Raw genomic sequence first — 27,276 nt, 5'->3', positions numbered from 1 at the left:
GGCTTAAACAACCACAGCTTTCAGAATCTTATCTGCATGCAATTTCCTGCATCAGTTTAATCAGTAGGAAATCAATCAATAGGAAATTAATCAATGAATCAGTAGGAAATTAACTGCTCTTTTTATCAAATCTGAAGGTTCACAAATGCAGGAAAGTCAAGAAACAGTATGTTTTATTATCATTCAATCTACCTACCTTTGAGACTGTGTCTGTTTGGTTTTAGACAGCTTGCCGTGGAAGTATTGCCACACTAATGAAGTACTTTGGGCTTTATGTTTTAGCAAAAAAAAGAAGAGTTGCTTCCAGGCAGTTCACTGCTGTCTCCCACCCCTACTGTTTGATGGCGCACTATGACACTGCACTGTAATGTGTTATGGGTGCACTACCACTTCATTAGTGCTAATAGATTCCAAAGTCTGAATTCCAGCATATTATAGGATATTTGCCCCCAATATATGCCGGGGTGGGTGCAGATCAGTGGTAGGTTGACCCAAAGCGTATATATAGATATCTTCTCTTTCTCTTTCCCTCAGTCTGATGAATGAGGGAGCAGGAGTGGGGGCTTTGGGTTCTGTCCCTGTGGCCACACCTCCCTCCTCAGCGGGGGTTAGAAAAAGCTGGCATGAAGACATCACACAGGACCTTCGCAACCACCTCGTTCATAAGCTGTAAGTAACATACACATACATGCATGTTCACACAAACCCATGCAGCCTCATCAAACCGACCAAATCTTAACAAGCAGACCCCCACTCATCCAACAGATGTGTACACACACAAACATTTGTCACAGATACTACTGCTCACTTTAGTCATCACATACAGGGAGTAGAAATAATGAGTCATTTTCTTTTTTGTTTTGCTTTATTATCAGTATTTGTAATGATGACCCTCTTTGATTTGAAGGGAATGAAAGAAAACATGTTGTTTTCCTCACAGCAATTAAACAGTAGAAAAAATTGGGATGTTAATGTTGATTTAAGAACAATGTCTGTTCTACAGACTGTATTAGGGCTGCAAGGATCAATACAACACTTATTATGATTATCATTATTATTATAAATACACGCATGTTTTTATATATTTATATATATATATATATATATATATATATATATATATATATATATATATATATATTACACATACATTGTTGTTAACTTAATATGATATTAATCTTGTTAATATCATCAGTTCCATCATGAGCACAATTTACTGAAGCACTGATTGGTAAAACCAGGAGTTGCTTTGTAACTACATAGAATACTGGGCTTCCTCAAGGAGAGGTTTGTAAATGGTGAAACAAACACAGACATCCAGAAAATCACTATATGTAAAATCAATATTAACATTCTATAAATTTTGTTTATTCAAATATTAACACTTTTCTCAGCAAATAAACACACTACACAAATAGATTTTGTGTATATATATATATATATATATATATATATATATATATATATATATATATATAAGTGTGTGTGTGTGTGTGTGTGTGTGTGTGTGTCTATAATTTTATTTACTTATTTATTATTTACAGTGAGGTGCGTGCTGCTAGAGGCATGTACAAAGTAATTTCTGCTACATTTGTCAGTTTGTCTTTGCTGCTGTGCCATATGACTTTTGGCATGAAGCAAGCTTGCTTTAGCTCAATTTTGAGCTGTTGATTTATGATATATGCAGTGTAGTTACTATGTCAGTCTAATGCCAACATTGGCCAATTTGTGTTTTATATTTTATTTATTGGATGTAAATAGATTATTAAATGTATTTACGCACATGACACCTGAATGCTCATCACACAGGCATTCTGTGTGCTCATCATTATGTATGGCTCTCAAAAGACTAGTCATTTTCAATAGACAGTCATTTTAGGTTGGAGAACAGGTCATGCAGGTTTCTCTTTTTACAAAAAAGATTTTTGCAATTATTTTGTTATACTTAATAAAGCAGTTTGTTTATGCATTTGTTTGTATGTTTATAATCACTGTTTTTATATTTCAAATCTACTAATATTGTAGATGTTGCAAGTTTTGCTGTGTGTTAAGGAACTGTGGAAATTTGTGATATTTATTAAGAATCATCAGCCATAAGTAGCAGTAGTTGTACAACACTTATTGTCTGTATGAGCAGTGTGCAGGCTATCTTCCCCACTCCTGACCCTGCGGCTCTGAAGGACAGAAGGATGGAGAACCTGGTGGCTTATGCCCGAAAAGTAGAGGGAGACATGTATGAATCCGCCAATAGCAGGGTGAGAACACACGCACCAAGGTTTCTCCTACACAGATATTGTTTTTTCTGCTGTTTTCAGTCACAAGTTAGTAGCACTAAAACGTATGGTGTTTCTATGTTTGAGTTTTTAGTAGGGATACAAAGTTTAGTTTGTTGAGTTTTGTTTTGCTCTTTAAAAAAATGCTGATTACTTGATTACTCAGTTAATACAATTAATAGTATAATATAAAGTGACGGCTTCTATATTTCATATTTCTCCCTCCAGGCGGAGTACTATCACCTGCTAGCAGAGAAAATTTATAAGATCCAGAAGGAACTGGAGGAGAAGAGGAGGACGAGGCTGCAGAAACAAGGCATTATGGGGCAGTCAGGCATGCCAACCAATACACTACAGCAGCAGGGGCCACAGAGTGCGTACATACACACTGTGGTAGACATTGTGTATTGCCCTGTGCATTTGGCCACAATGCTTAAAATTTTGGCTTAAAAATGCAGAGGCAGTGGCCCGATTAATTTTTAAATTTTATTTGTGTTATTTGTTTGTCACTTAAGAAACCGTACATTTATAAGTATCTACCATTGATACCAAACATTTTTTACCCTCCAACTTCAGATCCAGAGCTTGTTTTGGATCAAAATCAGACTTCAGTCAGAAATCAACAACTGTAACTTTTTTTTTTTTTAACGTTCCTACTGTGGTAGCTGGCATGGCAGCAATTGACAACTTCTTTCTAGAACTCGGAGCATTTCTTTATAGTATGCTGTGATGGCTGTATAATTAAAAATGATGGTGACCTAAAAAAAATTGAAGTTCAGAGTTAAGTGGTTGAACAAAATTATTTCCAGAAGGATGTGTTTTTGAGCATGTCAGTTTACGCAGCAGATACAGATGTAAGTTTATTCTTTATTAAGAGCAACTCCTACATACAAGCATTGCTGCAGCTTTTAACAGGAGTGCTATTGTAGTGCAGCGATTTTCAGTGATTCCAGTTACCAGCCTGTAGGGCCAATTGATGAAAGCCTGCTGATGGAGGTTAGATAGCAGGATCGAATAATAGATCTTCGAATTAGTAACCGTATTGTGAAAAATAAGGATCCCCCCCTATGTCATTGGCTGGTTTAACTGGTATAATGAAACAATGTGGAGTGAACCTCAGGGAGTCAAAGCAGAAAGTGAAAATCACTTTTTTTTGTTTTTTTTGGGTACTGAAGGATTCATGTTCATTTTAAATATGTGCATGAGAGAAACTTGCTTCTGTGCTTATGGCCACAAGATCAGCTTAGAAAGCGGAGTAATACATTTATGTATTATGTATTATTTCTTGTGTGGTAATGTTGACAAACTTCTCTCTTTGTCTCTTTTTCACTTAGATGGCCCTCTGGCAGATCCATCCCTCGTTCGACCCGCTGGACCAAACCAGATGGTCAGCAGAATGCAGAATCCTGCTGGTACGTACACACAGACGCCACGCACACGGGCGCTCCTTGTAGCTCTATAGTTAAAGTTAAATAAAAGAAAAATGAGTTACCCAAGACCTAATGCTTGATCAGACCTACAGTGTGATCCCTCCTTTGCTGTATAAAGACCCACATAAAATGTTTAGGGTGCTTGATGTTAAATAACGCTCTAATTAGAAACACTAACTTTACCCCCAACCCTCCTTCTCGCCTGTGCAGGTATGAATCAGTTTGCTCAAATGGGAATGCAAGGCATGGCTCAAAGGGGGACACCTCCACTGCCCATGGGTGCTAACCCAAATCAGGTAATCAATAGAGTAACATGTAGTTTTCATACTTCATCAAGGCTTGAAAACACCTAGAAACAACCCTTTCCACAGCTCCAACATTTGTGATTCAGTTCATTACACCATGCTTTGTGAATTTAAGGAAATTTGAATAAATTAAATACGTTATCAGTAAGAATGATGCATGTTATTCAATAAAGTATGCACTAAATTTTCATTCCAAAACCCACTTGGGCAAGGGATCTGAAGTACAACTGACATTACAAAATGTTTTTCTGAACACTACATGCAATAACACAAAAAGATACAAAATGTGTCTTCTGATTTTTTTTTTTTTTTTTTTTTCCAGGATTGTGTCCTGTTGCATTAAATATTTTCTTGAAGATTTGTCATAGAATTTAATGAAATGTCTAATAAATTGGCTTATTGGTATAGAAATAAAATGAGTAATCTGTCGTTTGACTGAAATTAATTTAATGCGTGTTTTTTTGTTTGTTTGTTTGTTTGTTTTTGTTTTTTGTTGTTTTTAGATGAGTATACAGGGAGCACCCCGAATGGCTCAGCCCAACATGGGTTCTCTGCAGTTCATGCAGAACCAGAACCAGTTCCCTGGAGCTGGCTCTGGCCCAATCCAGGGCAGCATGGGACTGAATCAGCCAGGGCCACAAGGACCACTGCCTCCGGTGAGCACTCTTGTTCTATGTTTGGTTCGTGTGGTAATCAACATCTATAATATCCTGTAAATAATGTATCCGCGTACACATTGCAGGAGCTAAAATACAGATCAATAAAATCATTGATATTTAGTTTGTGGAAGGGTCAGCAGTGTTCTGTCTTTTATATCATCAACTACACTGACATCGCTGTGATCTCAAAAGTAATAGCTGTGTATCTGTGTTTGATGGTATTAATCAGTGTTAACTCAAGTTATATGAGGACTGTTAATATCCTGTCATTCTCTTAGTTGCATTCATTGTCTAGCGAGACATTAATGGTTAGATTCCAAAAGTCAGTCATCAATGTCACTTGCCAATTGTAAATGGTTAACACTCGAAAATGAGGGCACAGCTGCAGAATTGATCCATCACCTCACCATTTACCTGTGACAGAGAAAACTTTGCAAATGGAAGTTAATTTGACAACAGTTTTACTGCTATTTATTGAAGTAACATTACTGATTTTATGATTCACGGATTTCGCTAACATTTAATGGTAGGTTAGCTGGACTATTATTTGGTGATACCGTCATGATGATGATAATATTTATAATAACGTTAATTAGTTGGCCATGAACATCAGTAAAGAATAACTTTATATTGCTAATGTTCTTTTAGACTGAAATTGTATTCTAACTGAATACTAGCTAGTTTAATCTACCTTTTTATCTTCCCTCTCTGTCTTTATTTCTCTCTCCGTCTCATCGGGTGTATAGACGTAGACCAGGATAGGTGTCACCTTGTGTCTCCACTTCCTGTATCCATCGTTGCAAATTAAAGGCCTCTGCAGAGTTTTGTAATTGTGACTTAATGACATTTCATAAATTCGAAAGCAGCCACAGCAAAATATTCATAGCGGAAATGCTGTATCCGTGTGCCCACGGTGCTATCATAGTGGAGTTCACCCGTCAGTGTGTCCACAGTATGGCAGCAGTGATGAGTGATTGACCCATCCAATGTCTATATATAAACCTTTGTCAATCATATTTTTGATTTCTGAAATATTTTTTAAAAGTAGTAAATAAAGTTGACCTAATAGTGCTCTCTTTCTCTGTCCCTCTCTTCCTTTCTTTCTTTCTGTCTTGCTTGCTCAGATGTCCACTCCTCCATTATTGCCAGTCAGTAGTCCAGCCGTTCCGACTCCACCTGCTGTTCCGAGTTCTGGCCCACTGGGGCCTTCCCCCAACCTCCCGTCCTCCACACAACCCCCCAATTCACACACACACTGTCCACAAACGCCTACTACACACACACATGCTCCACCCCTGCAGCAAAATACACCGTCTCCTGCTAGAAGCCTCACCCCCAACCCTCATCAGACTCCGCCCCAGTTGCCTGGCAGCCACACGCCCCAGCCACACACACCAAACTCCGTCACCATGGCCCCTCCTGCCCCGCAGCAGCAGCCAGAGAAAGTCAATCAGATGCAGCCGCAGACGCACGGAGGTGGAGCCTCGGGAGTTCCTCAGGTGGGGCTAGCGTCGTCTGTGCCTTCCCAGAATGCTCTTGGGCTGAATGCTCATACTCCGGTGAGTTGCACAGTTCTTGACACTGTCTTTCTAGACTGCTGTCTACATTATTCTTTTCATTTTAACAGACAAACCTGACTTCTGAGTTTTCTTAAAATTTTCTTGTTAAAAGTACAAATCTGACCTTGATTCAGTTTTATTATGATTCTGTGGGAAAATATTCAAGAAATTAGTGATTAATTCTCAAGTTTCACCACAATGTGATTTATTTTGGTACAGTCTAGAATTAAAAGTACACTGAATGTACAAATGTGACTGGAAAAACTGTTTAGTATTTATAGTAACATTTAATCAGTTAAATCAATACATTTTATTATTGTAGATTTTTACAGTTCAAAATAGTGAAAGATATTGGTGTCAGATCAGGGGTATCAGATCAGTGGAAAATGCTAGATCGAAGATCAAAGAATAAAGTAACGTGTCCGGCCCGATTCTGTCACAGAGCTAGCTCTGCATGTAGCACCACAAAACAAAGTACAGTCATATTACATTTTTGGAAAGATGATTCTTTAAGGGTTTTTTTAAGGAAATGTTCTATTTAAAACCATGAATTTTATATAGAACCTTTTCTTGCTGAAATGATTCTTCGCATGGTGAAATGGTTGTTATAAGCTTGACATAATAGAAGAGCTCTTTTTGGTGCTCTATAGAACCATTTTCAACACGATTCTATATATAACCATATACAGCGCTATTTCACCATGTAAAATAACATTTAAGCATGCATTGGTTCCGAATAGAACTTGCTTATAAATCCTTTGAAGAACCATATTTTTTTTAATGTGTAACATCATTAATCATGCAGTAATGTTGCATGATAAGAGCATAAGAAGTTTGAGCATGGACTATAAATATTTAATTTCTAATTGTATTTTAAAGAAAAGCATATCAGCTTGACGTTGTTTCCTTGTTGGTATTGTCATCTGAAAAGACAGCATTACACCTCTCTTATGTCAGATAGCCTAAAATTTAAATTATGAAATTCTAACAGAATACATTCCCTATATGATAAACAGTCCTAACATTCCAAAATGCCTGCAGTAAATGCAGATTTACACTTCTGTTTATCTCTTGCATATTCAGATACGGAAGGACAGCTATTGCTCATTGTCTAATTTGTATTTGTAGATCTGTTTTATTGGCTATTTTCTCCATACTGTACTCTTCAAAGTTTTCTTTGTTTATGTTAATGTCTCTGTGTGTCTCTTCTTTAATTGGCTAATGTGAAACTATGTTGTTCTTGCTGTTCCTCAGCCATCTCAGAAGTCATCTCTGGATGGGCAGGTATCCACTCCAGCCTCGGTTAATTTCCCTGACCCCCAGCTCACTTCTGTGGAAGGCCCGTCCTTGGCTGACCTCAAAACAGAGGTCAAACAATCAGAGGAAGAGGAGGAGAACGAGACAGAGAGCAAAGCCTCAGCCACAGTGACGAAAATGCAGGAGGAGATGAAGACTGAGGAAAAACCGGAGGTGAGAGAAAACGAGGTAAAGTGATGGTTTGGCCAAAAATCAAATGTAATTTTTCAATTGTGGTAAATGTAGTAAATCAGCCAAGACATGTTTGAAGTCTCAATTTTGCTTTTGTAGTTTTGCACTAGAGCTACAAGGCTGTGGTAGCTAACAAGTAATGGAACATTTTACCCTATCAATCAGCATTGTTCAAACAGTAGGACTAAATTACAAACTGTTGTCTCAAGTAGACTTGCTTATGTCGTCTGAGATCATGACTGCTGTTTTCAGCTGTGACATCTATTTTTGTCATATGATGTCAGACATCATTAAGCCTGAATTTTGTCTATGTCTAAAAAAAAAAAAAAGTTTCACTGTGCTGAAATCCTCAGTGTCTCAGTGCTGTTAGATGTGATCACACAATACAAACATCTCTTCCTCCATTGGTGGGACAGATTAAGAAGGAGGAGCCATCTGGTGACGACTGTAAGGAGGAGCCCATGGAGACGTCGTTATCAGCGACGGGAGAAGAGAAGAAATCGGAGATGAAGACTGAACCCAAAGAGGAAGAGGAGAAACCAGCAACAACAAACAGCTCCACCACCAGTACACAGAGCAAGAAGAAAAGTAGGCTTATATGTGTGCATGTTTTTAGTGAAATGCATATTTTATAACAGATATTCACTTGGAAATGTAAATCCCATCCAGCAAATTTATATGTCAGATGTATATCACATAGATCAGTGTATATGCGCAACACATTACAAAAAGTACCCCAGTCACTACCCTTACTTTTTTCATCAGAGATTGCGGCTTTTTTAAATAGAGAAAAAAATTCATCATGTTCGGATTTCATACACTATAGATTTTTTCTTTTTCTTTTTTTTTTATTAAAATATGCAGAAGTTCTCTGTTGAAGATGTTTACTTTGTTCCATTGTTACAAGTGGATGTGCGGCATTTTAGAATGAAACTGTTCTGTAATTTGACCACAGGTGCCCAACCTTTTGAGCTTATATACGCACGTTTTTTTCTGTCTCTCTCTTTTTCAGTCTTTAAACCAGAGGAGGTCCGGCAGGCTCTGATGCCCACTCTGGAGGCTCTGTACAGGCAGGACCCCGAGTCTCTGCCCTTCCGCCAGCCGGTGGACCCCCAGCTGCTGGGGATACCTGTACGTATTCGAACTAGTAACAAAACTAACCTGGTAAGGCCCTGCGCTCACACGCATTCTGCTTCCTGTGCTCCAATCAAAAAACCTAGCTCTAGAGTCATTAGAATCATGTTTCCTTTTCCTCTTTCTATCTCTCTGTCTCTCTCTCTCTCTCACACCTTCCTCTCCTTGTGATGTGTGAACGAGAGAGTGTAGAGAAGTTCACCCAGATTGTGTGCGTGTGTGTATGTATGTCTGAGTTCTCTGACCCTCAGCTCACTGTACACCACATAATGCAATGAATTCTGTGGCTGTGTGTTCATTGCTTTGCTGGTGAATCAGGTCAGTGTGGACCAAATAATTTTGTTTTCTCTGAATAACTTATTCATAATGAATTATGTACTTGCATATATCGCTCAAATTTTTAAACCTCCACATTGGTTTGTGATTGGATTGCAGTGATAAAAATGAATGTAAGCAAAACTGGCTGTGTAGTCCAAGTCCAAGATTGTGGTTGTAATGTCTCACATCTCAAACCGCTTCATAGCACATCGCTTTATGTAGAGCTGATGTCCATGCTTGGTGCCCGATGCCTGTTGCTCGAGTTTGGCCCGATGCTTACATCTGCTAAAATCGCCACTAAATCACCAGAATAGCTGTATATAAAGTTAACAATAATAACATGATCCTTGACCTGCGCTGAGAGAGGGAACAGAAAGGATTTTACTTGGATGACAAAAACGCCTCTCTCTGTGTTCCTTAGCAGTCTCTCCTTGTCAGAACTCATGGCCATATCAATCAAATTGCAAAACAGCTATAGTGAACATTGTTACTTTGCCTCCAAGGGTAACTGACTGTGTGTTTGTGGTTTATAGAGGTTTGGGGGTACTTTGATTTTCAGGCACCTCAGTATTTGCTTTTAATTCAAGCTATGTTATCTTGGTCCTTTAGCTGTTTTAACAGCGTTTTGATTGCATTAGGCCATGTGTTTGTGTATGTATCTGTTTTTGTATGAGTGTGAAGTGTGCCAAAAACACATGCGCTTCAGAGACAGATGCTGGTCTAAAGAAATCATTAGTAAAGCACTGAAATGAAAATCCTGATTGTAATCCTGATGAAAAACACTGATTGTACACATCTTGATATTTGGCACTGAAAGTAATTACATTCCCTCCCAAAAACTTAAGATATTTAGCTGCTCAAACCGTTTTAAATCACTTTCTCATTTTCATTACAATTAAGATTTGTAAAGTCTTAGCAAAACTTCAACACGAAGACTTGTGTAAAAAAAAAAAAAAAAAAACCCTACGCTTTTGTCCAAAATTACATTGTAGGATATTTGATGGTAGACCTTTAGCTCCATTACTGTTGGTACAGCCTGTTGTGCTGCACTCTGACTCTCTATAGTGAAGTTGGGCTGTGGCAATTACTCAGTTAAACTTGATTACTCAATTTAAAAACCAATTTTAAATGTATGTTCTCCATGAGTTTGTTATGAATAGTCATTTAAATAAACACAATGCATATTTTAGATTGCCACTGATCTCTCCTATAGTAAGAACCAGCACCTGATTGCCAGATTTTTGCCAGTGTTTTTTGGTCATTTTAGTAGCCTTTTTAGGGGCTTCGTAGTTATCTTGCTTAACTTTTTTCCCCAGAAAGACTAGTTTACAATCTTTGACTAAGCTTATTTTTTGTATAATACAGTGAAGTCCATTTTGAAACTATTTATTAATGCAGTCAGTAGTGACAATCCTAAAATCAACAAGTCTTCCTCACCCATTCTTAGATCAGCTGCAATGTGACTGTATGGGTATTTGGCACGCTTTTACTGCCTCAGCTTCACTGTTCCCATAGCATAGTGTGCTTAATGTGCTTATTTACTGTTTACAACAGTGTTCTCAAATGCTAGCCTTGGCAGGCTCTAGTACTGTATGATTTAATGCTCTGATGATCAATCCCAGTTATGGGGATCTCTTTCGGTGAACTTTTTTTGTGTTCTCCTGGCTAATGCAGCTGACTCAACACCTGATTCAAATCAATTAGCTCAATACCAAGCCTTTCATGAGCTGAACCAGGTGGGTTAGAGCAAGAGAAACACACATGTCCCCCCAGAACTGGGACTGAAAGCAACTGCTTTCAGCAGGTGTGCCCGATTTTGTCTGCAAAGGACTGGCATGGCTGCAAGTTTTAATTGCAAATAAACGCCTGGTTAGTTATGTGAAGAGTGCTCCTTCCTGATTGGAAAGAAAATCTGCAGCCACACTGGCCCTTTGTGGAGAAGATCGGGCTCTTCTGCTTTAGTGCTTTCTCTGCTCTAACATTTAATTGTCATGTTAAATCTGGTGTTTTAGAGCCAAGCAGCACTGTTCTGTAGCCCCCAATTTATCATTACCCATAGAAGAGAATGTGGCTGCTGGTTTTCGTTCCAGCTGAACCAGAGCACACTTCATGTGACTAATCAGTTGTTTGAAGACTGAGAGCAACTGATTTAACAGGTGGAATCAGATGTGCCTCTACTTGATTGGAACGAAACCATGCAGCCAAACCAGCCTTTTGTGGATAAGATTTGTGGCTCTTGCACTACAGGCTAAAAGTCTGAAAAAAAATATTAACTGTGTAAAAATAGATGCAGCTTTTTTGCCGAGGCATAAGAGTGACACAGGTGAATATTCTGTGAATACAAAGCTCTCTGCTTTTTGAAACTTTAAAATTGGACCACTTGCTCCTGTACTTTTGCCTGTAGTCTGTTAGCCATATTGAAGAGTTTTTAGCAGCTTATTTTAGTCCCTGTTCTCTCTCTGAATGCTGTCATGCTGTGTTCATCCTCAAGGTTGCGCCATTTGCTTCAGTTTGCTGTTAATGCTGCTAAAAATTCAGTGTGCTGCTCTAGTTCATTAATGTGTGATGTTACAGTCCAGTCTCCCTCTGCACCCAACCAGCCAAACCGCACATACACACTCACACACTCACGCCCGTGCGACCACATTACTTCAACACGTATTAATCCCAAACCCCAGCTAATACAGACCCAACAAACTCAACTCTTACCTCTTTTTTCCCTTTTTTTTGCTGTGTATCAATTTTAAAGAAGTAGTATTTATTTGTTGTAAATATTTCCATATAAATGTGGCCATTTGACTTAACATAAGATGCATTATCGACTGCTTATCTCCACATTTTCTGCAGCTGTGCAAAATCCCAGTGTTTGGTTTTGTTTGGGGTGTTGGGTCAGTGTGGCACCAGGCCTGCATCAGAGAGCTTTAGACCTAGGCCCTTAAATACACAACACAAGCTGTGTTTGCTTAGACCAGTTGCTTCATTGGCTACATTCAAGGGTCTTCCAAGATGACCATTCAGTAGGACGGCTGAGTGACTTCTGAGCAGTAATTTGTAATTCAGACTCTACCTTCTTATTAAGCCATTAGCTAACAAACCACGACAAATTATTTGGGTCAAATTAGATGTAACATTGCATCATTGCATTGTGATATTACAGTGCAAAACTGTGATAATGCATCATGGAGAGTGAACATTCTATGAATTATGCAGTCTAATACAGTTGCCTTGTTTAAACACCAAAGTTTGCGAACAACCAACATCAATCAACAACTCTCTCTGGCGTGCTCACTTCATATGCACCACTCCTGCCTCTGTGCCTCGAATCTTATTGGCAAGACGTGGAACAACATGGATGCACGGTCATCATTTTGCTTCATTCAGATATTGCTCAAAATATCATGAGAATATCAAATCGTGATGCTAGTATCATAAGTTGAATCATGGGTTGAGTGTTGTGTTTCTTGTGCATATATCAGACGTTTTAACATCAATCACATTACCAATAAATCATTGTCTGTATTTGTGTTCAGACATAATTTTTGTACATTACTAAATCAAACAGGTGGCAGCTTATAGTTGTTTAGTGTTAGTGAAATATAAACTTAACCTACACTATAATGTGATGCAACCTGTTTTGTTTAATGCGTAAAATTTAACTTAAATTATACTTTGCCTACTTTTTGAGCCATTGCAACTCGTTACTAGTTAATTACTGTCTGGCAAGTATCACCAAAGCTCAATAAAGTCTACAGCTCACAAATAATCATCTGAAGTCCCTTGATGTAGTCCTTTGCTAGCCATTTGCAGCATCGGCTCCTCTCATTCTCATAGCCTACGGTCCTCCATGTGATTGTATTAGATCACATGCATGTATGGAAGCATCTCTGTGTGTTTGTGTTTGTGTGTGAGGGTGCAGGGTGATATGAGGGAGCAGGAATCTGTTACGTTTCTCTGTTTGTGCGCATGAACTCTTCCACAGCGCTCAACATTGCCCCCTCTTCTCTCCCTCTGACCCGACTTTCACCTCTACCATGGTCTCACTGCTGGATGTCTGCTTTCTCTGCTGCACTTGAACGTTGTTGCTACGACGAAAACGATGACATCCTTATCCATGACCTACAACTCTGCCTCTTCCTCAACTCTGGAATGCTGTCCTGCCTGGTGATGACGGCCCCCTTTCCTTCCATTCGTCCATCTCAATCTTCGCCTCTCCTGTTGCCTTTACGTCCTTCATGCTCCTCCAGGACTATTTTGACATTGTAAAGAATCCCATGGATCTTTCCACCATAAAACGGAAGCTAGACACGGGGCAGTACCAGGAGCCGTGGCAGTACGTAGACGACGTCTGGCTCATGTTCAATAACGCCTGGCTCTACAACAGGAAGACCTCGCGTGTGTATAAGTATTGCTCAAAATTGGCTGAAGTGTTTGAGCAGGAGATTGACCCAGTCATGCAGACTCTTGGCTATTGCTGCGGAAGGAAGGTGAGTGTGCATGTGTGCATGTATAGGTTTGGCAATATGGCAAAAATATGACATCAAGACCTTTTCACAGTACACTGCAATGCATCGTTCTGCACCGGACACTTGTTCTTGTTAGGATTTTGTCTTACTTCTGCACCAGCATATTCTTGGACATAACACGCTAAGATACTTAGAATTAGTAGAACTGTATGTAAGCTAGTTATGTTGTATAGGGTTAGGAACGAGTAATTCATATAATTTATCAATACACTTTGTCTTCAATACGTTTTATTCAACATTTCAGATACAGAACTGCACTAACTTCAGTGAAGTAGCACTTTGTGTGCTCTGAAACGAAACATGTTGAATGATGTGAAGTATTTTAAGCGGCAATAGAAAATTGTATTGACACAATCGCCATACTGCCCACCCTAATAAGCACCAAATATGCTGAAAAGGTTTAGTAACGTACCCAACCACCACTACCCAAATAAAACATTTTAGACTTATATTGCATTCTTATAATACTTAATTGTCATACGGCCTATACAAAAGAATTTAAATTTATATTTTAGTACAGTTACTTTAGTCTCATTCAAGCTCAATCTGTCCTGCATCCATAGCGTTTTTAGCAAGTAATTAAAAAAAAAAAAAGCTTATTTAAACATCTGTGTTCTGCACTGGACCAGTGTTTTTGTCATGGTTATACTTCTTTTCATCTTTAACAGTGCATGACAAAAAGGGTTTTTGACATAAATAATAAACAACATTCAAAGAATGATGGCTTGAATCTAATAGAACTATGTCAGTTAATAAATAATACAGTAAATACAATTTCGTGTGGTTTATTTATTGCAGTCATTTTTATGGCAGGAATTTTAATATTTTACAGCATTAGGTATGAATGATTCATGTAATTAATCAAGACAAAATTCTCTCTCCATTCCTCTCTCTTTCTCTCTTTGCCTCCCAGTTGGAGTTTTCTCCTCAAACTCTGTGCTGCTATGGGAAACAACTATGCACTATCCCACGAGACGCTGCCTACTTCAGCTACCAAAACAGGTCAGTCTTGCTCGCACACACACACACACATATATACACACACACACACACACACACACGAGTATAGCTTGGCAGCTTCATTTATTACATTACATTTTTTATTGCAACCAATGCACACCAAAACATGAAAGAAAAACCACGTATATTCAATAGGGCCACATATCCACTTGCACCATTATAGATCAGCATGCTTTTGTTTACATTTTTCCAATATCAGTTATTTCAGATGTTCTTGAGCAATTTTGTCCTGAGCACACATCTCATGAAGTAAAGCATTGTTCAATCACAGGTGGATATTTGTTTGGTGGGGGGGAATTTTCAGTGGTTTTTATTGACCACCACTCACTCCTGCTTTACCATTTGACTTACAATGTGGACATTTTCAAAGAGAATCCTCAGTCTACCAGCAGATTACCACAGTAAATGACCAGTCTGTCATTTTGTACATCTGCATTGAACTTTGCCACTACACATGGTGCTTTATAACAGAAGTCTTGTTTGGAAAAGTCAGTGCATAATTCTCGTTGAAAGCGCACTAAGCTGTGCATTTTGGAGATTTCCCCTGCATTGTGTGCATTTTTGGGGCTGATTGAGCATAAATGAAAGGCGTAAGGCTGGATCTCTTTGAAATGGTCTGATAGGATGATGGGTCTCAGTTGCACCAATACTCGTTCCTCCGTATCCACCTGTTTCTTTTGGCCTCTGTTGTCCTTCTCTCCGCCCTGTACGAGTGTGTGTGCGCGCGTGTGCGTGAGTGAATGAGCATATGCATGTGTTCACATTCATGTATCATACTCGTGTTCACTTGTTAGGGTTGGATTAAATTCCATTTCAGATTTGTTAAATGTCACTTTAGTCAGTTAAAATTGAACACAAAACTTGCAGTTTTATTCAAAATTACTGATTATAAATAATTAGCCCTTAGAAGTGAAGTGAAGTCAAAAGTGCTTTTTCTGTACTGTTTCAGTGTATATTTTTGATTACATAGCTCATTACATTTAATTTATGTTTGATTTACATTTTGTATTGGCAGTCTATAACAATGTGAAGGATTTTTTTTCATTGTGCAAAAGAAGACTGTTTTGTGTACAATGCATTTGAAATCATATTACAACATCTCTTCCATATACAAATGCAGATTTGGTATGGATTGAAAGTTTAGAATCTCCACTTGTTTCAGTGGGGTACTGTTTAGAGCCGGGAATTGTCAGCAGTTTCGCCAAACATTGCAATGCAAAATGATATGATGACAAAACACATCAGATGTACAACAAGCATTTTTGCTCAATGCTTACCCTAGAATTAGTTCCCACGTTTTAATTTTTTACTGCAGTCTAAAGTGCTAGTCAGAGTATAGGGAGGCAGAAGAGAAAATTTAGTTCACTTTACATCACAAAAGCAGCAGCCTTGGGAGCAGTGGTCAGAATTTAGTAGAGGTTTTAGGCTATAAACTATTAGTTCACTAAACGTAGTACTTACCCTTGAGCTAAGACACTGCCAGAAACAAACTAGAAACAGATACAAAATACAGAATTAAGGCATGACATAAGGTTCAGTACAAGACATTTCAGTAAGTGCTAGACTAATGTCTCTTAAGGGCCTTTTGAAGGGCTGGGTTGGCATTTGAAGATGTTGAGACTTTTAGGGCTTTAGCTATTTGTACAGCAGTCGAAGTTGGTTCTACCACTTGTGTTCCAGGATAGAAAAGAAACTCTGTCTTTCATCTGTCTTAAACGATGGCAGGTCAGGCCAAGCCATACCATTGAACGTTGCCATCAAGTAGGTAGGGGTCAATCCATTTTTGAGTTTAGGCAAGCATCAGGTTTTTAAAGCAGTGCCATGATATTGTTCCTCGTATCGCCCCAGATTTATCCATATTAATATGTATTAATAATAGTTGGAGGTCATCATTTTGAACTCTGAGTGAGAAACAGTTGATTATAAATTTACAGCATGCTGCTATCATGCTGACAAACTGCAACTTCTAAGGGTTAATGTAGTTAGGCTTAGGGATTTCCTGAATTCATGAATTTAGCTCCAACCTTTGTGTGTGTGAGTAAGTGTGTGAGTGTGTTTAGGGGCTGGTGGATGGGAGGGTGTCTGTGCTTTGCTTGGCTTCCAGCTAGATGGTTATTTTGTCTTGAAACGTGTTGATTCATTTTCTCCACCTCTCTCTGTTCCACCCCTCCACCTTTCCATCCTCCATTCTTCTTCTCATCCGTAACATTTTTGTTTTTCACACTTTTTTAAATTGTTCATTCTACCCTCCCCTCCCCCTTCTCCCCCTTCCCCCTTTTCTCTCCCTCCTTCTTTAACGCTTGTGATGTCTGCATTGGCCTGCTTTGGTGCGACCAATCATCCTTCTCCGAAATTTACACGCAACCAATCAAATCAATCTGCCCACACAAAAACGCTGCTTCATGATTGGCTGCATCCGGCGACGACCCTGCGCGCTGCCTTCCCCGGCCTGCCCTGCCCTGATTGGTGACTCCCTCCGCGTGCCTTCTCTGTGATTGGCTGTGCTCTTGGCGAATGGTGTAGTTCACCCAAATATGGGCTTCTTGCTAACAGGTACCACTTCTGTGAGAAGTGTTTCAACGAAATCCAGGGGGAGAACGTATCCCTGGGCGACGATCCGACACAGCCACAAACGTAAGTAATGCATCACTGCTGTTTGTTGTTTTATCTGTGATTTTATTTGGTTTTGTCAGAGCTGCTGTTGCTTAAACCAGTTAAAATGTACCATATCATTGAATCAGCAGGTTTTAGTTAAAGTATTCTTATTATACTTTTGTTTTCTGTCTATTTTTTTCAGTAAAGATAACTGAAAAGCTATGCATGATTTGTTCTGTTCAGTTATTTTATTGCTTCATCTTTTGTTAACTGTTTCCTGTTAAGAGTACTTGAGTATTCACTCAGTTTATTTTTGTTACTATGCATTTAATTATATTAAGACATGCAGGGCTTACTACTTGTTGTAAACTTGGCAAAAAAGTACTAACAAAATAGCAAACCAGTAGATCATCAGGCAAATTAAAATGCCTAATAATAATAATAATAATAATAGAAAAATATACAAAAAAATACCAGTTTAAAAAAATTAAAGAACTTATTTTCTACGGGGCTAAAAGAGTGGTTCTGAGAACAGGGTACACAATGGATGCCTGTCAAGTTGTTGACCTGTATAAAGCCGTGGTACATAGTTAAATTGTTGTTGAGGAATAGGTTGACACACTTTATCATATCATCTCCCTCTACCATCTCCCCTTTTTTTCTGTTTTTTTCACAGATCCATCAATAAAGACCAGTTTCAGAAGAAGAGGAATGATACACTCGACCCTGAGCTGTATGTTCACTTCTTGCTCCGTTGAATAACAGCCTGATCTTGCAGATTGACTGATTTAAGGAATTAACGGCTGAAAGATGTGACATGACATTTGATGGAATTGATTTTAAAATATAATGGTATTGCAGCATTTGTGGTTGATGTACTATTTGCACTGATGTCAGTGGCAGAGTTGGGATGATCGAGAAATTATTTTTTTCATTATATGGTTATTACTTTTTTTTTTTCTTTTGCTAATAAGTTCTTTGATTTCATTCATTCTCTTTTTCCTATTGACATATTTACCCTCTCTCCTGCAGATTTGTGGAATGTACTGAGTGTGGCCGTAAAATGCATCAAATCTGTGTCCTGCACAACGAGACAATATGGCCATTAGGGTGAGCTGGATTTTGTCTGACTTTTGAGCCTCCAGTCTTCAAAGAAAATTTAACAAATTAGCAATAAACAACAGCTAGCTGAGCATGCTAAGAGTTTTTTTTCACCTCCTCCTCCCGTTTCTGTTCAGCTTTGTGTGCGAAGGCTGTCTGAAGATATCCAAAAAGACGAGAAAGGAGAATAAATACACAGCCAAAAGTAAGTGGATGGTTTTTCATTTTTCTTCTGGCTTAAGAGAGAGGAGAGCTAAAAAGGGCGAGTGTTAAAAAGATTTAATAGTTTTATTCTTTAATAAATACCTTTTGGAGTTCCTTTCTTTTGCCTATTGAAGATACAAAACATTTGAACACAAAATAATTGTTCTTTACAGGAGTGGGTGCAGCCATTTGTAACAGCCTAAGTAAATCTGAAACTTTTTGTTAAGCATTGTGTACCATGGAAATGTAATTATAACTAACGAGCAGTTAACTACAACCTCTAGTGACTGCTACCACGTGCTGGAATAGTCTCCTTTTTGCTTAATCTGAATGCTCACTGGCATAAGTAAGCGGAATGCCGATACTTGTCCATACACTCTTATTTATAGAAAGCATCCTTGAGATTTTTGAAGTTCAGGATGGTAAAAGACTTTTGTGTTGATACCCTCAGACTCTATGCAGACATGTTGCTGTCACCGTACTAACAGCAAACGTTATCCACTTTTTCCTCTTGCTCCCAGGGCTTCCTCAGACGAAACTGGGTAGCTTCCTGGAGACACGGGTAAATGAGTTCCTGAAGCGGCAGAACCATCCGGAAAGTGGCGATGTCACCATCCGGGTGGTGCACGTCTCTGACAAAATGGTAGAGGTGAAGCCAGGCATGAAGTCCAGGTACGATCCTGCATTCCTGTTAGGAAAATTTGGTCATACATTAGCCTAATGCAAAGACATAGACAAAGACATTTTTAACAATGTTTTGCATGTATGTCATTTTCAGTGTTGTACCAAGCCTAAATTCCTCTTTCATACTGAAATAGAATGAATAGATCAAAATGTAGATCTTTGTCTGGAAAATCTAATTAAAATGTTTGAAAAGGAGAAAGCCATTCAAATAACCAACACCCATGCAACCCAAGCAGTTTCATTGCTTGGGGAGGGGTATTAAGCCAAATACTAATTTGTTACCTGCAACATACAGGCAGTGGAGCGATATGGTGCAGCCTGCGAGAATCTCGCAATATGAGGTGATGAAATTGGTTCTGAATCCAGGTGCAGTCTGAATAACTTTTCTGGAGCTTTGGATTGTTAGCTTAGTTAGCCATTTCTTGGTTGCTTTTATTGCATAAAATAATTAAGCATGGGCTGGCTAACTAGCTTACCAGAGCTGAAAGAAACAGACTGCACCGGGTCAAAAAGCAGACATGGTTTAGAGTGTGGGTTCTGATATAAAGTGGTTTCAAGCAGGTTAAAAATAAGACACCCCCCCCCCTTCAGTTATTCATGTGGAACATTTTTCATACTCTTATAAGTATATATGAATATTCAAGATAATATTCAATAAAATATACAAAAAAGAGTATATTCGATAGCCCAAGTAGTAGCATACATTGTTGCTGCTGTTGAAATGTGACTAAAGCTCCGTGTGTGTGTGTGTGTGTGTGTGTGTGTGTGTGTGTGTGTGTGTGTGTGTGTGTGTGTGTGTGTGTGTGTGTGTGTGTGTACCCGCAGGTTTGTGGACAGTGGTGAAATGGCTGAGTCGTTTCCATACCGAACAAAAGCACTGTTTGCATTCGAGGACATTGACGGAGCTGATGTGTGCTTTTTTGGAATGCACGTGCAAGAATATGGCTCAGATTGCCCCCCACCTAATCAGAGGTGACAGAAAATCTACCCACAAACACTCACTTGTCACTCTCTCCCTAGTACACATACTCTCATTATAAGATTCTTACAAATGGGATGTAGAACTGGACCTTGTCTTTCCATCTTTTTTTATGGCTGTTCCTTAAATGTCAGGATGTCTAGATGGTATTGTTCTTTGGAAATTAATACTTTTTTGTAATATGTTAAATGGGATTTGAAATAACACACATTTACTCACACTCCTTTCTTTTTGCCTTTCATGCAGACGTGTGTATATATCCTACCTGGACAGTGTGCACTTTTTCCAGCCACGTCAACTGAGGACTGGCGTTTATCACGAGATCCTCATAGGTTACCTTGAGTATGTTAAAAAACTGGGGTTCACCACTGGACATATCTGGGCATGCCCACCCAGCGAAGGTGATGATTACATCTTCCACTGTCATCCTCCGGAGCAGAAGATACCAAAACCCAAACGTCTGCAGGAGTGGTACAAGAAGATGCTGGATAAGGCTGTGGCTGAACGAATTGTGCATGACTACAAGGTAGATCACTGGTGTAGTGTTTTACTAAGCTATGAAGGATACTGTCCAAAGTCCCTGCTGAACATTTGCCCCATTTTCTAGCTTTGAACCTCCCCTTGTTCCCTATAGCTATTCATGATTTTTTTTTTTTTTTTTTTTTTTTTTTTATACAACTTTCTTACTATGTTTATGTAAAGCTCTGCTCCACATCTCATTTTAACCCCTGGCCCATTTTCTTTGCCTTTCCTCTCCTAGGACATTTTCAAGCAAGCCACTGAAGATCGTTTGACTAGTGCAAAGGAACTGCCTTATTTTGAGGGCGATTTCTGGCCCAATGTGCTGGAAGAGAGCATTAAAGAGCTGGAGCAGGAAGAGGAGGAGAGGAAGAGAGAAGAGAATAGCACCTCCAGCGAAAGTGTTGATGTAAGTGTTTGCTCAGGAGCCCGACATATTATACAGGATTTACTTACTTGGCCTGTATGCCTTGTCAAAAGATTTGACCTTGCATGGTGAAATGGAGAGTGGGTCACAGAACATATGCCTTGCTTCCTACATGCAAATCTTGAATTTGATAATTGGTCTGGAATTTGACATTTTAGTAGGCATCTGTTGCTACGCCACTGTGATTGCATGATGTTTGTGACTCTTTAGGCCACCACAGGCGATAGCAAAAATGCCAAGAAAAAGAACAACAAGAAAACGAGCAAGAACAAGAGCAGCTTAAGTCGAGCCAACAAGAAGAAACCAGGAATGCCCAATGTCTCCAACGACTTGTCCCAGAAACTGTATGCTACCATGGAGAAACACAAAGAGGTAAATTGCACTCAGGTCCTCGGCGCCTTTCATGCATTCACTCCCTAGAAGTTGGATCTTTTGATGAACCACCCTTTTTTCTGCTTTGCAGGTCTTTTTTGTCATCCGTCTCATTGCTGGCCCTGCTGCCAACTCCCTACCTCCTATTGTGGATCCAGATCCCTTGATGGCCTGTGACCTGATGGACGGACGTGATGCCTTCCTGACACTAGCACGTGACAAGCACCTGGAGTTCAGCTCTCTGCGAAGAGCCAAGTGGAGCTCCATGTGTATGCTGGTGGAACTGCACAACCAGAGCCAAGATCGTTTTGTCTACACCTGCAATGAATGCAAACACCATGTGGAGACACGCTTCCACTGCACTGTCTGTGAGGTGAGAACACAGCTGGGTGCACTCTTGTGTGCTGTATTTGTGGGCATTGTACTTACCTCATTCGTAACTAGGAAAGTAGATTGGGCCTATTAGCTGCTTGCTATGTAGCTGTTAGTAGATTGTTTTTATAGAGGTCCTATAGAAAGTTTGGATGTTATGCAAGTAGATTTAAAAAAGGAGGGAGAGGGCATCACAAAGACAGAACTTTCTGGAAAAACTGAATGACATTTCTTTCTTATTGCTCTTTGCAGGACTATGACCTCTGCATCACTTGCTACAACACTAAGGGTCATGAGCACAAGATGGAGAAGCTTGGTTTGGGTTTGGACGATGAAAGCAACAACCAGGCTGCAGCGGCCACTCAGAATCCTGGCGACTCACGTCGTCTCAGTATCCAGCGCTGTATCCAGTCCCTGGTACACGCCTGCCAGTGTCGCAATGCCAACTGCTCTCTGCCATCCTGCCAGAAGATGAAGCGAGTGGTACAGCACACGAAGGGTTGCAAGCGCAAGACGAATGGTGGCTGTCCTATCTGCAAACAACTCATTGCCTTGTGTTGCTACCACGCCAAGCACTGCCAGGAGAACAAATGCCCTGTACCCTTCTGCCTCAACATAAAGCACAAGCTCCGTCAGCAGCAGCTGCAACATAGGCTCCAGCAAGCGCAGATGCTGCGCAGGCGCATGGCCACCATGCAGAGGGCTGGGCAGCCTCCTTGTGGAGGTGGCCCACCTGGAGGTCTTCCATCACCAGATAATGGTGCTACAGGCCGTAGCACACCAACATCAATGGGTACCCAACCTACCACGCCACAGACACCCACGCAGCAAAGTCTTACACCCCTCCCCCCACCTGGAATAGGAGCTGTTCCAGGCACAAACCCTCAGCAACAACAGCAACAACAGAGTAACTTGCCTCCCCAGCTCCCTGTCCATCAACAGTTTCAACAGTTGTCTGGTGCTCAGGGAATGATGACCTCGCCACAGCCACAGATGGTTCCCCAGCAACAGGCAGGACAGTTGTCACATCCCAGCAACTTGCCTCAGTATGGCCCTCGACCTCCAGGCTCTTCTCCTCACTCACAGTCCCAGGGCAAACCAGGCCTTGGTCCTACAACCCCTCCACAGCAATCTGGCAATCCAGGAGCCGTGCCCGTTCCCCCACAAACGCAGCAGCAACCGCCTTCAGGTCCTCCTCCTGCCGCTGTGGAAATTGCAATGAAAATCCAGCAAGTGGCAGATGCCCAAAGGAAGATGGCAAAAGTTCAAGGTCTCCTGCAAAGACAAGCCACTCAGGCCGGCATGATTCCACCACATCCCCACCACCAACAACCCCAGGGGCAGATGGGGATGACTCATACTGGGGTTGGCATGGTAGGTGGGCCAGGGCTACCTCCACAGGCACAAGCTTCTGTTGCCAGGGCCCAAATGGAGCAGCAGCAGCAGCCGCAGGGACCTCAGGGAATGATGGTGGGAACAGGCCCCATGCAACAGCAGTCTGCGCCCCAAGCTAACATGCAGGGTCAACTCCCTCCACAAGTGCAGCTGCAGCAAAGGGCCAATCCTCAGCTTCAGCCTCCTCAGCAGCAGTGGACAGGACAGGGCATGCCACCTCAACAGAGACCTCCAATCATGGGTCAACCTGGGATGGTTGCAATGCAGCAGCAAATGCAGCAGTCACAACAACAGGCAGCCACAGCAACAGCAAATGCCCAGTCGCAACGCCTTGATGAATATGGTACAGGCAGGCCTGCAGGGCGGTGCTGCAGGGGGACCTGCGGGTGGGAGTCTCCCTCAAGGAGCCTTACAGGACCTTTTGCGAACTCTACGGTCGCCAAGTTCACCGCAGCAGCAACAGCAAGTCCTCCACATTCTGCGCTCCAACCCACAGCTGATGGCTGCATTTATAAAGCAGAGAGTTCACAAGTATAAAGGTGGGGCCGGAGGCCCAGCTGGGCCTCAAGGAGTGCCAGGGGCCATGAGTGGGCAGCCAGTTGGAGTCAGTGGAGGTGGGCCTCAGCCAAGCATGCATATGGGACAGAGTATGAACATGCAAGCTCAACTGGCTCAACTCCAGCAGCAGCAGCAAATGCAACAGCAGCAAAGGCCTATGCTACAGCAACAGCAAGTTGCTGCATTGCAGCAGCAGCAACAGCAAGGAATGCCTGGGCAGGCACCTCCCAACATGGCCAACATGACTCCACAGTTCAGAGAGCTGCTAATAAGGAGACAGCAACAGCAACTCCAGCTCCAACAGCAACAGCAGCAGATGGGAAATCATGCTGCATTCCAACAGCAGCAAGGCTATATGGGTCAGCAAGGAAACATGCAGGTACCTCCAGTGAGCCAAGTGCCACCAGGGGCACAACCTGGGCAGCAGCAGCCCCAGCAACAGGGTTACCCAGGCAACCCTACTCAGCAACAGGCTGCAGCAGCCTTGCAGCAGAGACTGCAGCACCAACACCACTTGCAGATGCAGCAGCAGCAGAATGCAGGACTACAGGGGCCTGATGGAGGCTCTGGTGCAGGTGGTCCACAGGCCCAGCCCACGCAGGGAAGGCCTCAGCCCCCCTCGTCCCCTGCACTATTGCAGCAAGCCTTGCACCAGCGACTGCTTCAGCAGCAGCAACAGCACCTCGGTGGAGCTTCACCTGCACAGCAGAACAATCCTATGAGCCCGCAGCAACAACAGATGTCACAGTCACCACACCTGCAGGGCCAACAGCAACTCTCCACATCCCTCAGCAACCAGGTGCGTTCACCTCAGCCATCGCCACGTCCGCAGTCACAGCCGCCACACTCCAGCCCGTCTCCACGCACCCAGCAGCCCCAGCCCTCGCCCCACCACATTTCCCCCCAGACCCAGACAGGGTCACCACACCCCAGCCACCTTCAACAACACTTGCCAGGCATGGCTCCGCCTCCTCCACCCCCACCACCTCCGCAGCAGCAGAATGCTATGGACCCTGGCGGATTCGGTACAGATCAGAACTCTATGCTGCCACAACTGAGTGGCATGGCAGGACTCCACACGACAGGAGCAAACGACATGCTTTCCCCTAGTGGACAGGATCTTGGTGTGAATATGACATTAGACATTATGTAGTTATGGAACTCATGGACACTTGCCAGAGACAGTGTTAGCCTTTTTTATATTGCAGTGATGAATTATTTAATGTTTTGTCAGTATGAACACATTGAACTCTGACCTTCCTATGGGAGATACAGCAATTAATCAACATAAACGTGTATAAGAGGTGAATGCTAAATTATGGCTTTTTTTCCCCCCAAATTGTGTACAGAGAAAGGATTATTTCTCAGACTCAGAGAATATGATGCAGGTAATATTTTTGGGGCTGGGTCTAGGGGAGTATTTACCTTTTTTAAGATATATTTTTAAGATTTTAAAACTGTTAAATTTAAAAGACCGAATCATTGAATGCAATGGGCTTTATTTTCTATATATACATATATATATATATTTTTGCTCCATGAACCAGTCTCTGTTACTAGTTTTACAGTGTGGAGTGTTACAAATGTTATTGATTATCATTGTTTTTGTTATTGTTAAAATTATTAATTATCCAAACATCATGCATATCTTCTTTGTCAAGTTTTTGGTTGTCTTGGTTTTGCATTCTGTTATTTATTCCAGCGTTTTTTGGGGTTTTTATTGCTCCTGGAGACTGCTACAATTCATAGATTATTTTTGTTAATACCCGTCAAAATGGGGAAGCCGTTCCTTTACATCCACAGCAAGTTTATAAGATTGAGTAGAGTAAGAATCAGTGTTTGGAGGAAAAGGTTTAGTGGTGCGTCCTGTTGGCCAGTGGTGGTGGGTTTTTTTTTTGTTTGTTTTTTAATAAGTTGTGCCACTTTTGAAATGCCTAGCCATTCTGCCCGCATGGGACAAACCTCCTGAATGCACATACCCCGTACAACCTGCTCCGCGAGTGTGTTTGCTTATGAATGTGTATGGGTGCGTTTGGGTGTGCACACGCCATGTGACACTTGCTGGGGAAAGGAGGTGTGTCTTCATCAAAGTTTGTGTGTTGTCTGTTTAGCTGCTATTCATGCCAAGATGAATAGATGAATTTAGAGTTTATCCAACAGAGAGAATGCCACTGATCTCGCTCTCTTCTCTCTCTCTTTTCTCTCTCTCTCTCGCTCCGTCCCCTCTGCCCTTGCTCCACTCTCAGAAATGTCATTGCTCTGAAATTTGGGAGTTTAATTTAATTATTTTTTACTGTACAAAGAAAACTCAAACTGTGGACTCCTTACCTTTTTTTTTTTAATAAAATGAAGATAAAATACGTCATCACTTTTAGTTTGTTCATTTGTCACATATCAAGCCACACTACTGTTCAAAAGTCATCACTCGTTTATTACCAGTTAAAAGGCCATTCCGTTATTCCATTTTCATCATCAGGAACAAAAGCAGAAAGCTTTCCTTCTTTTCAGGAGACCTGCTTTTAGTTTTTCAAAGAAATCTGCAAAGTTTAGTTTTAGAAGGTATTAAGGTCTGCACCTGGGGTGTTCTTGCCCATTTTCATTTTCTCAGTAACAGCTTTTTGACCACTACCACTCCTTTCTGACCCATGGTGTTGATCCTTCCACTGTAAGATAACTCGACAAACTGATCTGAAACAAGAGTGAAGCTTGATTTTCTCCTGTCAAAGGTAGAAGCTTTAAATTCTGTACATCTGAAGAGGACATCTGTGGTAGTCGACCAGGTCTTACATGTTTTAGGAGTCCCATTTTTCTCTTGTAGTTGTTTGAACTTCAGTTTTTCCCTTTTGTTCTTCCACATGCAAGCAGATTATCTTATCTAATCTCCTCAGATGTATCACCTGAAAAATGAATGATGTACTTCATGGCCATTTGGACTAGACTTTATTTGAATTAAGGATGGTCTCTGACTTTTGCACAGTATTGTATATTGGCCATTAAAGTTTTACATGGAGAAATGGTTGACCACATGATTAAGTCCATGTTACTATATTTGAGTTGTAGATCTTTTTTACATAATGGATCTTCCTAAATTTGGACCCTTTTATTTTTAAATTAACACACACTAGTGAGCCTAATGGAACCCATTTCAAGCTTGAGGTGTAGCTGTATGTACTGAAAATACAGGATGACTCAAAAGGCTTCACCCGATCTCAAAATGATTTCACTTGTAAATTGTTACAGAACAGTGCAGTAAATTGTAAATGGTTTCAATGGGCATGAAGTTTATTACATAAATTTACAGGTGCTCAATATGAACCTCCTCCAGCTGTACAGACATCAACAACATCATAGTCAAATTCAT

At 40.8% G+C, this 27,276-nt stretch overlaps 1 protein-coding gene across 1 annotated transcript in view; it reads left to right on the top strand.

Annotated features, from left to right (window-relative positions):
• Nucleotides 1–26,280, top strand: part of ep300b (E1A binding protein p300 b) — a 38,065-nt gene extending 11,785 nt beyond the window's left edge. The window contains 24 exon segments of the mRNA XM_037541947.1: nt 535–669; nt 2,138–2,255; nt 2,502–2,646; nt 3,608–3,685; nt 3,914–3,999; nt 4,512–4,664; nt 5,792–6,226; nt 7,481–7,711; nt 8,131–8,302; nt 8,727–8,878; nt 13,411–13,650; nt 14,603–14,691; nt 17,233–17,343; nt 17,981–18,037; nt 18,337–18,414; nt 18,543–18,610; nt 19,131–19,281; nt 20,119–20,265; nt 20,519–20,798; nt 21,033–21,200; nt 21,429–21,590; nt 21,682–21,963; nt 22,215–23,660; nt 23,662–26,280. Coding sequence (XP_037397844.1) covers nt 535–669; nt 2,138–2,255; nt 2,502–2,646; nt 3,608–3,685; nt 3,914–3,999; nt 4,512–4,664; nt 5,792–6,226; nt 7,481–7,711; nt 8,131–8,302; nt 8,727–8,878; nt 13,411–13,650; nt 14,603–14,691; nt 17,233–17,343; nt 17,981–18,037; nt 18,337–18,414; nt 18,543–18,610; nt 19,131–19,281; nt 20,119–20,265; nt 20,519–20,798; nt 21,033–21,200; nt 21,429–21,590; nt 21,682–21,963; nt 22,215–23,660; nt 23,662–25,068 — 6,391 coding nt within the window. The 3' untranslated portion in view covers nt 25,069–26,280.
• Nucleotides 26,281–27,276: the final 996 nt, after the last annotated feature.

Source organism: Pygocentrus nattereri, chromosome 1 (assembly GCF_015220715.1).
Source record: "Pygocentrus nattereri isolate fPygNat1 chromosome 1, fPygNat1.pri, whole genome shotgun sequence".
Classification (NCBI taxonomy): Eukaryota; Metazoa; Chordata; class Actinopteri; order Characiformes; family Serrasalmidae; genus Pygocentrus; species Pygocentrus nattereri.
This window is presented reverse-complemented; position numbering and strand designations above follow the sequence as displayed.